Source organism: Rhamphochromis sp. 'chilingali' (assembly GCF_963969265.1).
Source record: "Rhamphochromis sp. 'chilingali' genome assembly, chromosome: 19".
NCBI classification, from domain to species: Eukaryota; Metazoa; Chordata; class Actinopteri; order Cichliformes; family Cichlidae; genus Rhamphochromis; species Rhamphochromis sp. 'chilingali'.
In genome coordinates this window covers 13948955-13960828 of record NC_137946.1, presented here as the reverse complement: position 1 = coordinate 13960828, position 11874 = coordinate 13948955, and the positions used below count along the sequence as shown (strand labels likewise).

Sequence of the window (11874 nt, the reverse complement as noted above, 5' to 3'; positions counted from 1 at the left end):
TCCTTATGCAGCTTGTTGCATATTAATAATATTTAATCTTATAATAACTTTTTTTCTTATGTAAACAAGGAGACAGCGAAACACACGACTCATGCATGCATTATCATCTCCAGAATGTGGAACAATAGTAAACACAGACGGATGTTACTGCACAGCATATTTAGTGGCTTTTTGTTTTGTTTTTCTCTCTATTTTTTTTTCCTTTTTTTGTTTTTAGGCTGTGGGGGAATGTCAGAGAGCTTCGTTTGCTAACACAGAAATAAAAGCGACCACAGTTAGACCGCTCAACGCTTTTCTTTCCTGCCGCCTGTCTGCATGACATCATTAAGGGAGAACGACACGAAGGCAATCTGCTCGAGTTCACTCTCTTTCCCGCACTCCATCAGGCACGAAAACTGATCCTTGTCCCCGTTGTAAGCCAGGTCCGAGTAGCCGCTGGGCCCCCTGTGGATGATCCTGGGTCTGTCCCATCCGGATGAGTGCAGGGGGGATCGGTTCAAATACACACCCATGTCCCTTCTTCTGGACTTGCTCGTCGGGTGCATGAAGAGGAGCCAGGTTTGCGTGTCTGGTGACAGGAGCGACGTGCCGCAGGCTTTGCTTTCCGCGTCGTCGTTTGGGACAAATTCCGGCGCGGGAAAGCCGATGATGCTTCCCTGACATCCGTAGCGCGTTTCCACCAGCTCCGGGGCCATGTGGGGCTTGTCGAAGTAGACGCCGCTGTTTTCACTGAGAGCCTCACACCTGTGGCCCCCGGCATTACGAGCATTGCAGTAGAGGTGGCTCCTGCCCTCGTGGTCTATGATCTCGGCCATTTCACATTCGCACGACTTCTTCCGCAGCATCTTACCTATGTGCCACGTCTGTCCAAAGTCCTCGCTATATACTGACAGTGCACGTGGGTAGACTGTGCAAGGGATGGGGAAGGAGCAGCATCTGTAAGGAATGTAGTAGGCGTACGCAGGGATGATCAGTCGGCCGTTCTCAAGCTGAACACCGTGGCCGGGGCCCACGGCGAATGTGGCCCACTTGTGAATGGCCTCGCCGATCACGCTGTCAGTTAAGTCTGTCACTTGGCTCCAAGTCTGGCCGTCGTCTCGGCTGCTGACGTAGCAAAGACGAGTCTTGTTCTTACCTGTCAGGATCTGCTTCGCTTCCGTGGTTGTGCCCCACACACAGATGAAAAACAAATAGAGCGTTTTGGTGTTTTTTTCATACACCGGGCAAGGATTCATAGTGCGGTGGTTTGGCAGGCACACCGAAGACAGCTCCTGACTGGACGACCACTGGAAAAAAAAACAAAATCCCAGAAACATGACAAAGGCAACATTTGAAAAGAGGACAACAAATCATGTTAACTTCAACTATGAAAATCAAAGTGATCATGTGGCAATGGTAACCTGCATGGATCCATCCTCTTTCAGGGTGCCTCTCCTCATAACGAAAATTTTGGCGTCATTGTCACAGGGTGAGGATCTCTTCTCTGCAAAGGTGAGGAAGGTGTGACAGTGCCTCAGATAGACGAGAGCAGGGATTCTGTATGTTATCCCACTTGGCTCCCTTTCAAACAAAGTTGTTTTAGGAGGTTCTTCTCCGCTGTCTCCCTTCGACGACGTGTTTCCCATGGTGGATCAGAGCTCCTGTGAGCAATAAAATGTCCTAAAATGCATGACAGAGCCTCAGCTTCTTTTATAGTCTTGTTATAACAACCTTCAAAGCACAGACTCGGTGAAGAGTTCACACTCCAGCAGCTCCCTATAAACACAGACCGCTGCATTGCCACAAACAGCTCGCACCGTGCATGCACAGCAAAGCCCTTACCTTCACTGATCGCTCTTCACAGGTCCCACTCGTGATCTTTGTCTGAACATCATACCGTCTATAATCGCACGCGAAACCAGAGACCTCTGATGTTCACGACACTGATGCTGTTGGTTCATCAGAAACGAAGCCGTACCTGAGACCGAGAGAGACTTTTACGCTCCCTTCCGCGTTCGCTTCTCAGCTAAACTAAACGTCGACTTTATGCAAATGAATATATCCACCTTCGTATTTGATTGTGTTTTTCTTACTAGCACTACCGCAATAATGACTACATATCAGTTATGGCTGTCACTACCTACGCCGCTCTAAAACGGCCTTCCCCCGCAGGGACGCCCTACACAGAAGCTAGCTAACTAGCCGGTTTAAACAAACACAGGTCAGGCTTAAAATCTTCCGAGAGTAATTATTTGCCAAACAATACACAAAATAAAGCATTTCCTGGTTGTAAACGTGCTTTTTTAATGTCTTTGAATGCCTCAGGTTGGCCCGGCGGAGTATTATCTTGCCATTTTAGTTAATCTTTGAACACCTAAACTCACCGGTCTCTTCCGCCTTTAGCTTAGAAAAGAAATGTTACTGCCCCCTGCTGGACGGGAGAAGCGGTACTCGTCTTACGTGCTGTTGCTAAGATACAGAGAGCTACACTGAAGCTCGGGATCAAACACATTGTAGCAGTTTTTTGACATAGTGTGGTGATAAATGGATTTGGCTGCAGTCAGGATGACTTCAGAGTCCTACACCGCTGACGCAGGGCGGAGCTATCCTGTAAATTGTTTCCCTGCCGGGACTTCACACCACAGAAGACGAGACGGTATGTTGAAATAAAGCAAGGTTGTAACTAGCTTATATTAATGAAATAAATATAGTGAAAACGAACAGCACCAAAACCAAGTTAGCTGGTTACTCTAATGTTGTAAATGCTGTAATGTGAGCTACTGCTATGTACAGTACAAAGTAAATATTATTTATCAAAAGGGGCCCAGAAGTTCAAGCAGTACCAAAGGGCACTTTTATGAATGGAATTTGGGCCATACCCTAAATAATATTTGTGCTTGGTCTACTGAGCTGTCTACACTGTATTAAACTGTATGTGTCTGTCTGTATACAGGTGTATGAATGGAGGGTTTAGTTGAGAGAAATCATAGTTGGCAAAAATCATAGTTTAATTTTGAACATACATGCCCACATATCCGTAATCAGTCCAGCCCATCTGGAATCAACAATTATGCCACTTAAATCACCTTTCTGATCCTCAGTTTAAACTTCAGCAGGTCATCTTGACATGTCTAAGCCAAAATATACTGGGTTGTTGCCATGTCACTGGTTCATAAGATATTTGCATTAGTGAGCAGATGCACTGCTCAGTGAGAAAAGAACTGACAGATCCAGAATGAAGAGACTAACCAATAATGAAGAGTGTTTACCTGTGTGAAAACACCTGCTGGCGTGGTTTTAGTCATCCATCTTTGCTTTTATAGGTGCTGGGCACTGGCTTGCAGCTTACAGGGAGGCAGAGGAGCAAAAATACAGGCATCAACGTAGGAGAACAAAAGCAGCTTATAAAAAATGTGAGAGCGAGCTGGCTGATACTTCTCATGGAGTCACATTAGACAGAGCTTTCCTGGTATGAACCTTGAATTCAACACACAAACGCTTATCTGACAAAAGTTAGAAAAACAGTGATATTTTTTTATTTTCTTTTTCAGCTCCAGTTGCATCATGTTGACAGACCCTCTGAGCTCTGTTCTCTGGACATCAGCGAGCAGAAACTAAGCTCTGTAAGAGCCACCTTTTCCTACTTTTACTTACCTTTATCAGCCTGTTGGTTAAAATCATTTGTGATTAGTTCCTTTATACTGGGGGTCACAGGTCAAACCAGAAGAACTCGAGGTGTTTGATAACGTGGCTTACATCAACGCATCTATTAACTCCCTCTCTCTAGGTGAATATGCATGTATACATTATCCTGCAGATTTCATTCTAGCATCGCTGTGTGTGCCTCTTTCATGAAGTCATATCAGAGGCTGTCCATTGTTTTTCCTGCAGGATCTTTCAGTAGTTTTGTGTCTCTAAGAGAACTCAACCTGTCATTAAATGAGGTTAGCGACTTGATGTTTGATGCTGCTGCCTTCCCTCTTCTCGAGGTAAGATGACTCGGCGGTGCTTTGTAACTGTGAATGTGCAAAAGAGATGCTGACATTCAGAGGAAGAGTTAAATGTGTGCCATTTTTCTTCTTCTTCTTCTCTCCTTCTTCTTTTGAATGTGGTTAAGTTCACCCGAACAGTGCATTTTAATCCTCGCAGGTTCTGGATTTGTCCTACAACTGCTTATCACCTGATGCTATTGATTCTCTCGGTCGGCTCCCACGTCTTAAGGTCCTTCATCTAACTGCAAATCAGCTTCAGCGTCTCCCTCCTAATCTGGGCTCCTCACACCAAGACCCCACTCAGCTGTAAGTGCCTGAAATAGCAATCTATTTTTTACCACGTTTCATCCACGATCAAGAGACGTTAGCCGTCCATCAGTTCAGATGATGAATTTGCTCGTCTTTCCTGCCCACTTTGATGTACGTTTATACTGAAAAGCTTCAAATGAATAAACTTCAGAAGTATGTGCACATTGGTACTGGGCAAAAACAGAATTTGCGAGTGTAGTCTTGGTCTTCTATCCCCACCTCACACACACACAGACACACATACACACACAGTTCTGCCCTGCTTTGTGTTAAATGACTGACAACAAAACAAACTTTAGGTATAAAAAGCTGCCTGATTTACAAATTTACAAATCCAATAGTGGTAGTCATTAAACTGGCTGAATCCAGCTCCCATAAATAATTAGTAAAATATTCCAAGATGAAATAATTTATGGCTATCTTTTAAAATCTGTGTTAACTCAGCATGTTTTAAGTGTTATGATTATCATGATCCATGAAGTTATCCAGTACCTTGGTTATGATTTCATGACACATTTCATTCCTGAAACATTCACAAATGTAGTTTTCAAACCCACCAAAAGGGGGAGCACAAATGCTCCAAATTCACACTTCTGAGCCGGTAAACCTGCACTCACAGGCCACTTTGTTAGGTACACCTTGCTAGTACCAGTTTGGACAGTGTTTTGACTACAGAACTGCCTTAAAGCTCCATGGTACAGATGGAGATGGAGACAGGGCATATCCTGTTGGAGACAGCCACCACAAGATGGGTACTGTGGTCATAAAGGGATGAAAATGCTCTGCAGCAATACTCAAGTAGGCTGTGACATTTAGACTAAGGTAGTGTGCCAAGAAAATGTCCCATTACACCACCTGCAGTTGCCTGAACCACTGATACAAGGCAGGTTGGATCAATGCTTTCATGTTTTTTCCAGTCTTCTATTGTCCAGTTTTGGTGAACTTGTTTAACTTACAGCCCTTTTTTCCTGCTCTTAGCTCACAGGAGCTTGGTTGTAAAGAGTGGATATTTGAGTTGCCCTTGCCTTCTTATCAGCTCGAAGCAGTCTGGATATTCTCCTTTGACCTCCACCATCAACAGCACTTTCTCCCAGAGACCTGCCAGTCAAGGGATGTTTTCTCTCTTTGAGGTCAACCTCTGTAAACATTCTGATGCTCGTATTGAACTTCAGCAGGTTGTCTTGACCATGACCACATGGCTAGAGGCAGCGAGCTGCTGCCCTGTGATTGGCTGATTTGTGTAAATGAGGGGTTGAATGGTTTACCAAAGTCACTGATGAAAATAGATACATAAAATCTTATTTCACTTTAATTGTATCATCACACACATTTAGCATTTCTTCGTTTACGTGTAGGCCGGCTAAAGATGAAGACACATGCTTTCAAGCTCTAGAAGTCCTGATGCTTGATGATAATGAACTGACCTCTGGAGTCTTCAGCAGCCTTAAAAACCTAACGAGGTCTGTAAGTTTTCCTGTAAAGACTTTTTGCATACAAAATATTCATTATAAATGCACTTTTAAAAAGTCTGCATGCATATTGCCAGCCTTTGTGCGTCACAGTGCAAGTGAGAAATTGCACTTTTAAATAAAAGTGTTTCTTAACATGGACTCCTTTATCACAAGGCACAGCAAATTAGTGGAAACGCTCATTAAGCATTTTTAATTGTTGATTACAGGCTAAAGCATTTAAGCCTACAGGGGAACTGCATTTCTGAAATACCGTTCATGCAACTGGTGGGTTTTTCCAAACCTGTGCAGACTGCCACTGAAGAAGAGGAGGAAGAGGGTAAATACTCGGCATCAGCTTTGTGTAATTCACATGTGTGTCCAAAATTTCCTTTAAAAATATCTCTCCCGATCCAGCACTCGCTCACTCGGAGCCTTCCGATCAGTATTTGACAAGAATCTCAGAGGTAATTCGTCCATGATCTTTTAGATGTGTCATCACTGTAGCTCGGTGTTATTCTCCCATTAAACTTGTGTGTCTCGTGGTCACTCTAGATCTTTCGCAAACACAACTGGGAGCAGAACCGCAAAGAATCCAGTTTACCTCTTCCAGCGCTGCAGTACCTCAACCTAGCTGACAACAAGGTGTGCTGCTGCTTTTTATAAATAAATCCACTATTTTTGGGAAACGAGGTAGCGTGACACACCGGTGGTTTCTCATCAGGTTGCTAAGGAGGAAGCACTGATGGCTGCCACTCTTTTCCCGATGCTTCGTGAAATTGATATTCAGTTCAACCCCATAACCACGCGGAGGAGAGGTAATATTCCTCCTGTAAAGGATCATTTTAAAATAGGTGTTCGGGGCTTCAGAAACAACCTCATCATGTCTTTGTTTAAATACAGGAGACCCTCCCTTGCTAACCTACATGCAGGAGAGACTTGGAATAACAATAAAGCAGAAGAAAACACCGGAGGTTGTGAAGCGCCCGCTGAAAGTGTCCACTGAACCAAAATGGAAGGTTGGACTTTTTTGTGTTTGATCACGATCCTTCGAATTTTGCTATATCAATGTCCAGGCTGGAGTCTTAGGTTTAGTAGGTTTAGTGATTTTGCAGAAAGGACGTGTGATTGACTCCAACATGGTCATATTTTTGGTAGCGTTTGCCTCTAAACTTGATCGTTTTTTATGAATTCTGATAAAACTCTGTAAGGGCGTAGAGTGGGGTCATGCTAACAATCCATTAAAAGTGGATTTGCATCCACTAAGGTCTTCAAGGCCAACTTAATGATTGATTGCTCAGAAATGGATAAAAATAAGTCTGGTGTGTGTTATCAAGCTTTTTGCTTTTGTATTAATCACTGTAAAGTTCCATTTCAGTGAATGAATCATTATGTTTTCAATGTTTTCATATTGGAGGTGGATGAAAAAATACCAAAGGTGTCAAGGAAGCTAATACTGCTGAATCCACAAAGCCAGGCTGGCAAAAATGAAGGCAAAAACAGCAGAAACCACACCTTCCATGAAAAAAGAAAACCCTTCTTTCTTACTCAGGTATGTTCTTCAGTAGTTTTCCTCATTGGGATATAAAAATCCATCATTTTACCAAGTTTTTTAAATGTTAGTTAATGCCGCAGCATTTTAACGTAGTCAGTGTTATTTCATGCTCAGGCAGCAGATGGACCTGAATTTGAATTTGGTCTTCTTCCTGAAGACAAAGAAACTGCAGACAGCAAGGAGAGAAAGCAGTTTGATTTCTTGATGGATGTCGAACCGAACCCTCGTGTGCTCAAGCTCAATGGTGAGGAAGGAGGAATGTATTTTCATCTGCAGCCATTTCGTTTTTTTGTCAATTGTTTCAAAGCCAGTAAAGTTTGGCTATACAGCGGGACCGTGGAGAATACTGATGCTTTCTTTCTCTCTTCCTTTCTTTGTGCAGGAATTCAAACAGCTGTTCGGATGCTGGAGCACACACTGAAGAATCTCCATGTTTACAGGGACTCGAAACCAAAGCTCGACAACATCCAGACGCCGTACAGGGAGCGAGAGAAAAGGGTTTGATGTTTAGCCACGCAAACTTCATTTGCAGGCTCGTAAATTGCAATAAACCGAGCGACTTTAACTACGTTTTTATTAATTACTGCACACAGATTAAGGAGCTGCCACCTCTGAAACCTGTGAAGCAGCTGACTGAAAGGGTAGAGGACATGATCAAAGAAATCAGAGAGAGTAAAACAGTAAAAGTGGTCCCTTTAGGTATGCACATTTCCTACTTATACGCAGTGAATGTCAACATATTTCCCCTGTAAAGCCCTCTTTCTTTAAATAACACTCTGTTTTCTGTCCAGCCACTACCCTACAAAGCAGAGGTGTCAGTAAGCAAGAATATAAGGAAGCTCTCTCGCTGATGAGGGACATGAAAAGAACATATAAGATGGTCCACGCGAAAACAATGGAGCAAGAAGCCGCCATCAAGTCTGACAGAGACTCTGACCAAATCTGAGTTGAATCTCCATCTGTTTAACAGTCACATCCAAATAATTAGCCGAGCAGATTTTCTTTGGCTTGAAATGTTTTCTTTGTATTACTGTGAGTAGAAATAAGTAAATCGAGCAATGTTTTCCTCGACTATCAGCTCTAGAGTTGAAGTGCAGAGTTCACAAAGCTGTAGCAGATGCAAGTGTGTCTAATTGTAACTAAAAAAGTGTGCCACTGTCTGCTCCCCGTAAGCCTGACAGTTCTGAGCAGCTGTGCCGCCACGGCTGTGACCAGAATCCATCCATTTGTCAGTAGAGCTCATTGCAAAAACAGAAAGTAGAGAGAGCTTTTTCTCTCTTTTTGTTTTGTTTTGGGTGAGGAGAGGTGTTTTAGACTGTTTGTGCACATTTATATGCAAACACCCTGTTCTGTTGAAGGAACACTGGGGTAGATTAACAGTGCAACAAAGTCCACATCAAGCCCTGCTGTATTTGAAAATGTTGTACACCCTCTAATGGTTCCCAATCAGCTATTCTCCATGGGTATTGTGCATCACCCTCTCACTCACCTTTTATATGGTAAATGGCCTGTATTTATATAGCGCTTTACTAGTCCCTAAGGACCCCAAAGCGCTTTACATATCCAGTCATCCACCCATTCACACACACATTCACACATATATGAGATTTTCAAAAATGATTATGTGGCTGATTATTATCTTTTCGTAACTTTGAACAGACTTCTGCAGTGCAGAATGATTTAGGTTTCGATGCCAATGTGCGGTATTACTACAAGTTGAGAGTGGTAGTTGTTTGTTTTCGTTGCTCATTCCCTTTTTGATTTCATGGTCTTGTCCATCATATGATTTTGATTATTTGTCTCGAGTGCAGCGTGCAGATGTGGAATGCATGTTCAGCCCCTGTGGAATAAATCACTTGGCACTCTGAAGATACTGGGTGCAGGGATTCTGGGTTTTTACATTCATGTCGGGACATTTTTCTGCTCCTGTATGGATTGAATCATAAAACATTTATGCATTTCTTACGCTAAACAAAAAAGCGTGCTCTGGCAGGGGGTTCGGTTTAAGACGGGACCCAGATTCAACATGCGAGGAGGTTGTAGGGAAAAAGGTGATAAACTTTTATGGAACGAGCCGAGGAACAGCTGAGGTGTTGATCTCGGGAGGGGAAGACACAGAAGAGACGAAGAACAGGCAGAATGGGCCTAATGCAGCACAAACAATGGATCAGAGTCACCTGATCCAGCCATAGAAGGAAATTTTGAAGCCTAATGTTAGAACAGAGAGAGTCTGCCTTCCAAACCCAAACCTGGAGCCTGGTTCTGCCTCTCATTATGCTCCCGGAAACAGTGGGAACCACAAGTAAGATGTACTCTGAGGGTTAACATGCTGCTCCAGGATCTTTAGGATAAGAGCAGCTTGGTTATAATTTAATTCTGCATTTCACTGTCTTTTTCAGTTTGATCAAAAATGTAAACACAACAGAAGATAGTATGTCTGTGAAGGTTCTCAGTCATCCAGGTCATCGTAGTCAAAGGAGCTTGCAAAGAAAAGCGTCTGGACTTCTTTAAGTTACTTGAAGACGTTTCGCCTCTCATCCGAGAAGCTTCTTCAGATCTAAGGTCAAATGGTGGAGAGTCCCAGATATAAACCTAGTGGGAGTGACCCCCCACAGAGGGACAAAAGGACCCCCTGATGGTCCTCTAATCGCCTGAGCCAAGGTGTGAAACTGGGTGTGGGTCCCAATCAGCCAGAGTTTCGGGTGAGTTCATTGTGAAACCTGGCCCCACCTTATGTGATTTCCTGAGATCAGATGGCCCAGGATGTGAGTGGGCGTTAAGGCGTCTGGGAAGGGATCTCAAAACTGGATTATAGATGGCAGAGAGTTGGTGTCGTAAACCACCGCCTCTGTTCAAAGATGGTCGCTCACAGTGGACATAGATGGCTTCTTTCACTCCTCTTTCAAACCATCTGTCCTCTCTGTCCAAAATGTGAACATTGGCATCCTTGAAAGAGTGTCCTTTATCCTTAAGATGCAGATGGACTGCTGAGTCTTGTCCCGTGGAGGTGGCTCTTCTGTGTTGTGCCATGCGCTTGTGAAGTGGCTGCTTGGTCTCTCCAATGTAGAGGTCTGGGCATTCCTCGCTGCACTGTACAGCATACACCACGTTGTTAAGTCTGTGTTTTGGCGTTTTGTCTTTCGGGTGAACCAGTTTTTGTCTGAGCGTGTTGCTGGGTCTGAAATGCACCGGGATGTCATGCTTGGAGAAAACCCTCCTGAGTTTTTCTGATACACCGGCTACATAGGGGATGACAATGTTGTTGCGTCTGTCCTTCTTATCCTCCCTCGCTGGTGGAAGCTTCTCGGATGAGAGGTGAAACGTCTTCAAGTAACTTAAAGAAGTCCAGACGCTTTTCTTTGCAAGCTCCTTTGACAACAGAAGATAGTGCTTAGTTATTGAAACCGGGGTGTCTGCATGATTGGGCGTGCGCTGCTTTAACATGGTGTTGTGGTTGTGTTGTATAACTACTGTGAATTTCTGAAACCTTGCCCCCGGGAAACATGCCTAATAATAAAAACAGTGAAAAAAATTACAGTAGCTGCTCACCATAGCAATGGAGTGCATGCAGAAGGAACTCTTTTAGTTTTGTGTGTGGAAGAGTCAGCATTGGGTTCCAGTGATATGTTTTAATGAAATCAATCACTGAGCTCTAGCATGAGAATCGCTGTCATTGTGGTGTCACACAAATCTTAGCGATAAACAACTTTCAGCATTGTAATTAGTTTAAAGCAGTGTTCTATTATTTTTTTCACTAAAAAGTTAGTCTTGATGGATGAACAGTTTGACACAGTGAAAACAATCGGTACAGTGCTGCTCAGTGCTATCAGGCAAACACCTGGTCTCCAGTCTGATGGCCTTGTTCAGGTCTTTTCATCCTTAACTATATTTTTGCTGGTAATGAGGAGCCTGTGCCAAATGGCAGAGACACCCTTCTACAGAAATACTCTTTTCCAGTCCAGTGGAGCTCAGCTCCACACAGCCGAGCTTGTCTGAGCTGCAGCGATATTCCACAGTATTGGACACAACAGCTGCTGAAAATCCTCGATGCTAAATAGATTATAAATGATCAGATTGTTTTCATTATTGACTCTCAAATTGCACTTTTACTCCCTATCCAGGCTTGGGTGCGACTCCATTAAAGTGCCCTGAGACTTGTTGTTGCTTTCACTAACATTATGGATTTTGTTCTGCAGCCAGGAAGTCCTAGCATGAACTTATTTTGTTTGACCAGATTGCTGTTACAAAGTAATTTAGAAATGATAATGATTAGTACTTGCAGTCCAGTGCTGTCATGTTGTAATTCTTTAATGCTGGAAGAAAAATAGACATGTACTCTTGTGCAAGAGGTTTGTTACACATGTTAGTTTTCCACATTTTTGGGAATAATCAGTCCCTCTGATGGCTGTCTATTCCAAGTACACTCTAGGCGTTTACTGACCTCATCACAAACTTGGAGATCTCTCCAAGAACTCTTCACGAGATTGTGAAAAAATAACTCAGATGCACTTAGTTGGTAAACCTTCCACTTTTTTCACCAGCTCTTTTGGGACATACACCTTCCTTTTCTTTGTTTGTGTTTGTGCCAACA

At 43.4% G+C, this 11874-nt stretch overlaps 2 protein-coding genes across 3 annotated transcripts; one reads left to right on the top strand and one right to left on the bottom strand.

The window, feature by feature from the left end:
- Window positions 1–67: 67 nt before the first annotated feature.
- On the bottom strand, window positions 68–2312 carry LOC308387059 (sialidase-3-like). 2 transcript variants are annotated; one of them, XM_080866937.1, is made up of 3 exons: window positions 1822–2312; window positions 1401–1659; window positions 68–1286 (listed from the first exon to the last, which is right to left on the bottom strand). In XM_080866937.1, the coding sequence occupies exons 2-3, from the start codon at window positions 1623–1625 to the stop codon at window positions 285–287; spliced, it is 1227 nt and encodes a 408-aa protein (XP_080723063.1). In that variant the 5' UTR covers window positions 1626–1659; window positions 1822–2312; the 3' UTR covers window positions 68–284. The 2 variants fall into 2 exon arrangements, with proteins under 2 accessions (XP_080723063.1, XP_080723062.1); XM_080866936.1 differs by having other exon boundaries at window positions 1401–1640.
- A 123-nt stretch (window positions 2313–2435) lies between these two features.
- On the top strand, window positions 2436–11874 carry xrra1 (X-ray radiation resistance associated 1). The gene is made up of 17 exons (XM_080866935.1): window positions 2436–2635; window positions 3303–3448; window positions 3531–3602; window positions 3694–3766; window positions 3871–3968; window positions 4129–4277; window positions 5636–5740; window positions 5959–6068; window positions 6146–6195; window positions 6284–6373; window positions 6453–6546; window positions 6632–6747; window positions 7146–7280; window positions 7398–7527; window positions 7666–7781; window positions 7877–7982; window positions 8075–11874. The coding sequence occupies exons 1-17, from the start codon at window positions 2524–2526 to the stop codon at window positions 8227–8229; spliced, it is 1857 nt and encodes a 618-aa protein (XP_080723061.1). The 5' UTR covers window positions 2436–2523; the 3' UTR covers window positions 8230–11874.

What these genes read in the sequence shown, in the direction of transcription:
- xrra1 (XM_080866935.1), top strand. Translation starts at nt 2,524, where the DNA reads ATGGATTTGGCTGCAGTCAGGATGACTTCAGAGTCCTACACCGCTGAC. An exon ending in AACCCTTCTTTCTTACTCAG is followed by an intron (nt 7,281 to 7,397) that starts GTATGTTCTTCA and finishes TTTCATGCTCAG; the next exon opens with GCAGCAGATGGACCTGAATT. An exon ending in ACAGGGAGCGAGAGAAAAGG is followed by an intron (nt 7,782 to 7,876) that starts GTTTGATGTTTA and finishes TACTGCACACAG; the next exon opens with ATTAAGGAGCTGCCACCTCT.
- LOC308387059 (XM_080866937.1), bottom strand. Translation starts at nt 1,625, where the DNA reads ATGGGAAACACGTCGTCGAAGGGAGACAGCGGAGAAGAACCTCCTAAA. An exon ending in AAGAGGATGGATCCATGCAG is followed by an intron (nt 1,287 to 1,400) that starts GTTACCATTGCC and finishes TTTTTTTTCCAG; the next exon opens with TGGTCGTCCAGTCAGGAGCT.